This window comes from Ochlerotatus camptorhynchus, unplaced genomic scaffold (assembly GCF_037179485.1).
Source record: "Ochlerotatus camptorhynchus isolate MF236.1 unplaced genomic scaffold, CSIRO-AGI_Acam_v1.1 ptg000467l, whole genome shotgun sequence".
Classification (NCBI taxonomy): Eukaryota; Metazoa; Arthropoda; class Insecta; order Diptera; family Culicidae; genus Ochlerotatus; species Ochlerotatus camptorhynchus.
The window spans coordinates 3,425,612-3,430,707 of NW_027040953.1; the positions used below are offsets into that span (position 1 = coordinate 3,425,612).

General features: G+C 37.8%; 1 protein-coding gene across 1 annotated transcript; it reads right to left on the reverse strand.

Moving 5' to 3' along the window:
* Nucleotides 1-2,555: 2,555 nt before the first annotated feature.
* LOC135712270 (uncharacterized) lies at nt 2,556-3,971 on the reverse strand. Its single transcript, XM_065235225.1, has 3 exons — nt 3,413-3,971; nt 2,846-3,274; nt 2,556-2,783 (listed from the first exon to the last, which is right to left on the reverse strand). Exons 1-3 carry the CDS (start codon nt 3,969-3,971, stop codon nt 2,650-2,652), a joined length of 1,122 nt encoding a protein of 373 aa, XP_065091297.1. The 3' UTR covers nt 2,556-2,649.
* Between the last annotated feature and the right edge of the window lie 1,125 nt (nt 3,972-5,096).

A 5,096-nucleotide genomic window follows, 5' to 3' on the forward strand; every position in this document is an offset into this window, starting at 1 on the left:
TCTGTTATTCTGTCATGACTAATTTCATTGATATATAAAAATAGTAATATCAATTACAGGATAATATGGTTATTTCTCGATTACTTTTTCAAAGGGAAGCACCAGCTCCTGCAAACAATGCATCCGATCGTCGATCCGGCGCAACCGGCAGCTCGCACACGCTTATCAACGCCACCAGCAGGTAGAGGAACATTTCCCTTGTCTAATGATAGTGCCAGTAAAGCCAAATCGACGACCAAACGCACCGCCTACAAAAGCCGATACGCTCCCTTGAAAAAGTTATCGAGATTTCTACTAATTAATGAATTATTGACAATTACCTCTCATGATCCTTGGCTCTGATTTTAACTTACCACTTTTTGATTATTTATCAAATACCTCTCCCAGAATATATAACTCCCCGATGCTTTGTTGGTTTCTGGTCTCATTTGGATTGGTCCTGAATTTGTTTGACATCCTGTTCGAAGTAATTCTTTGAGTTCCAGCTTGTACGTGTCTCACGTCATATGATTCACCAATCATAAAGATAATGGGTTAAAAGGGAGTAAAACATACATAAAGGTAGATTAGTATTAGTTGTACTTGATCCAAACAATAGAAAGAAGCATAGATGACTTAGTAGAAAAATAAAACTAATAAATAGCTAAAAGTGCAATGGATAAGTGTTAGTTCCGGGATCATTTTAGTGTTAGTAGTTATGTTAGTTTTGATCCGTATTCAGCCATGCTGGCCCCTCAAGCACTATTTGCAGCAATTGTGATAAGATTATGCGACACTGCTACTACTACTATGTTAGATGTATGACTTGTCAATTTTCGCAACGCAATGTCTTTCAATAAATCACTCAATCAATTTGATGTTTGAAAATTTGCTCAAAAGGGCTTTGTTGACACATCATACCTTACCGAAAACTAAAGCACAACAATCCTAATTCTTATTTCAAACCTATCAACATATTTAACACATCTTTCCTAAAATTTCACTTGTTCGTAAGCGCCTGGTTGAAGATATGACTTTCGCTATTGACATTGTCTGTAATTAACAAATACACTAAATAGGAAGATTTATTATACAACTTCATAGGCTAGTCGCCTCCCTAAGCGGACCCCCCGCGTCCTATCTCTTATGTTAATTAACTTTCTGAATTCTATAATTGAAGTTTATTTAATAAATAACTGAAATCTCTAATCTACCTACATAACCCAATTACAATTTAACGTGTTTCAAGTACTTCTGGCTTTTACATATCTTATCTTATATCTTTGTTCGTCCCAAATGACACCTTCAAGTAACTAAAATGCTTCACTTTGAAGTTAGTTTCCAAGCTAATTTTAAATTGTATATTGTATAGGGTAAATGTTCCAACTACGCTCTCACGTTTCCACTATGTGGACCCACAAAAATACATATGGGTATGTCACAATAGAAGCACACCACAGTGGAAATCCCGAGCCATAGTTCAAACATTTATCCCAAATCAAAATGAAGCACATATAAGATTAGTTACAATACCATGTACAAAAATGATGTTTAACATTGTTTTCTGAGTAATACTTCAATGAAAACAACAATGAAAGCTTGTCACGCAAATAGAAGGAGCACTGTTGGGCACTTTCTGAAATATTTCAATAGTATAATTCCCTTGCAAACCCAAATAAATCTATCTGGGTAAAAAATAAATAAAATAAGAGTGATTTGCGGCAAAACCCGCCAGTATCACACCCAACGTCAGTGCCTATACGTAAGCGTACTACGACGCGGCTCTCAATAAAAGGAGTAACAAGTGTGATACTATCACTGCTAGACTAGATCTTTGGTTCTCTCATGCAGCGGTTTATCAGAGAGGGGAAGCTTAGTAATCCCCATCGCCTGCCCATGTCGCCATTCTATCGCGGCATGAGCCAGCAACACCGACCATAAACCTACCGTCTCCAACACTCCACTATAAAGCATGAAATTAAGCCCGCCCACCAACAGCAAGGTGCAAAAACTAGCCAAGGGGAGGGAATTTGGTTACCACATCTTAAGATTGAGCCAACCCGACCAGCAGGAAGTAACAGGTTTATTGTAGAATGTGTTATTTTGATATATTGATTTGTCATAACACCAGTTGTTACAAAACATGTACCGTTAGTAGTTAAAATAACAAAAAATATAACAAGATTTCCTCTAGGTTTAACAAGACTGTAACTAAATTTGTTATATATTTAACAAAATTTTAACTTATCGTGTTTCATAAAATATGACACAAGATAACAGGATTATAACAAATCCTGTTATAATGAAGAACTAAATTATTACTGAATGTGTTAGAAGTCTTTGGGATCAAACTATATTTATCAATAAATAAACGTTTTGTTCTAATCTGCAATCTGCATTTATTTATTTCGATATTTTTGATTAAAATTGAAAACAAAACCAAAAAGTAGTCAAAAGGAATAAAACAGTGAAGTGTAATTACTTTCTCTTTTGGATATAAACATAAGGTTCAACTCTAATTTTAAAAAGCTTTGACATTGTGTAGATCAAATGAAAACAACTAATGATAATTGTAAGTAGAAACATACCAACTGAATGTTATAAAACAGCTTACTAACTTTTTCTTTGAAATTCATGTCAAGTTTAAAAAAAAATTTCGTACCATCCGACTCAATCAGCACAGATTCCATCCTTCTTTCCATAATAAGCGATGACCCGTGTCATCAGCCGGCCACATTCCTTCGCCTTCATCCTCGCTACAGCTGCTGAGTCTCCTTGGTATAAGCGATGTTCTTCTAGACGGTCTGAAAATTAAATAGCTATGTCATTTTGAGCACAAAAAAGCGTTTTTAAACTCCATAATCACCTTCAATGTAGGACACTTTATTTGGCTCCAAGGGTATCTTGGGCGTAGCTGCTACGCTTTGATCAGTCGATCCAGTACCTTCAGTTCCGTTTCGTCCACGTGGGTTGTTCGATGATCGTCCTGTTACCGATCTGTTACCGAATCCCGATGGCCATAGATCATGCATCAGCAACTTCACAAAAATGTAGTCACTATTTTGACCAACTTCAGAAAATTTCTTCAACTTGTCTTTGGTAACAAATCCTTCGATAACAGTAAAAACGTCTTCATGGGGATTTCCGAGAATTTTGGCATTGAGTGCGTCTGTCAACCTGAGACAACGTCGGCTGGTTTCTTCACTTTTTAATTTCCACTTTTCAATTTGCGCAGCTTGTTCCTCATTGCGCTTGGTCAGTTCATCGATTTTTTCTTGATGTCCACACACGCATACTGAAAGGGAAATTAAAAATCCAGATAAGTTTCATATGATTTTATGGAACAACTTCGGCCTAATCACCCAAAAGAAAGACAAGTAGCGGGTTGTGCTTAAAATGCCAAGAATGGGGTAGTTAACCCTAGTTTACTTACAATTCGAGTTCACCAGATCAATCTGTTGAGGAATAGGATACAGCCGGTGTTTTGTTGCACTTTGACATCCACTTCGGGAGCAGGTTTTTCCATCTTTTTTCGGTGGTTCGTATGAGGCATTGTCGTCCACGGCATCGTTGTTGTTTTCGGCGTCGAATTCGGTCCAATCTAGCAAAATGTCCATGACAACATTACCAACCTGGTGTGGACTGGTATCGACTTCTATATCAATCTGAGGCTCATCGTGTATGACGGAATCTTTCGCAACAGTCGATGAGTTCGTCGTGTTTATGTTGGCTGGTCCGGAATTGTTGAACCTCAAGGAAGTTGATGAGTTCACTGTAGTCTGTCCTTCCGAGCATATCAACTGAGCCTTTCCTTCCTTTTGAGCGTGCTTTGAATTACTGGTCCCGGGTTTCTGGTTCTCCAGCTGTTTGAAAGAATCTGTGGCAGCAGGATTCAGCGAGTTCTCAGAGTTTCTATTCGCTAGTACAGCGTTGTTGTTAGTCGAAATGATCTTCTGTCCTGCTGAGTGCGCTGATTTAGCTTTCCTGTCCATCGGAGAGTGTTTTTGAACGCTGGCTTGGGGTTGTACATTTTCGAGCTGCTTGAAAGATTTGCGCCGCAGTCTCTCTCCGAGAGTCTTTGTCTAAATGTATGGATGGGAATGTTGAAAATGAGGTTATGTGTTTGCGTCGTGCAGCAAATATTACCTGAGCTTTAACATTAACATTTTCAGCCAAAAACTCCAAGTTTTTTAATTTCGCAGCATTGCGAATCTTCTTCAAAGCAGCACACGCTCGGGTTTTTCCCATTTTCGATAGTTTTTGCAGGATAAAACGTATTTTTTTGTTTTAATAAAGAGAACACGCGCCACTATGTGAAAGCTGGCAAAACTGATTGACATATGGTTGCCAGTTCGTTTTCAGTAACATTTTCCGTATTGAGATTTTCACGTCTGGTTGTGTTGGTGCGATATTTGAGAGTGTGTTAGTGAAAATCCGAGGAAAATACATAACAAATAGCTGTCAAGCGCATTTTGACAGATCTAATTTCATACATTTTTTAGGTTAGCCAGAGGAAAATAATAAACAACTTTACACGGCCCTGCACTCGCTAGTGTGCGTGCGTTAAACGTCACTAATCTCTATAGAATATTTCAGTCAACTTCTGTTGTTTATCATTTTTAGGCCGATGCAAATATTTATTAAATTTCATCGGGATCACCAAAATTGGTGGAGCGTTAGGGGGGGGGGGGGTTTAAGATATACATGGGACGAAAAAATAATTAATTTTTTAATTAATAAAATTCGAAAATAAAAATAAATCATAATACTAAGATTTTTGTAGTCTAATGAAATTCTCAATTTAACATAGTTGTTGACAGTGCACAGTAGAACCAGCATGTAGAAACTAACGATTTTAAATTGTCTCACTGCTTGAGTAGCCCATTGGTCCCAAGTGCTTCTATGGCGTACCCCATTCTAGTCGAAATTCTAGTACTACACTATGTTTGTTTTGATTCGCTATGAAAGTTTGACACATAAAATGAGGGGTTCGTGAATTTTCCTATGTTTCGAGGGGTGCATCGATTAGCTTAGGACCAAAGAGAGTACCAGAGCTGAGCCAAAAAGTTGAGCACGTTTCTTCGTTAGTTTCTACCCGTTGGTAGAACTGACAGTTC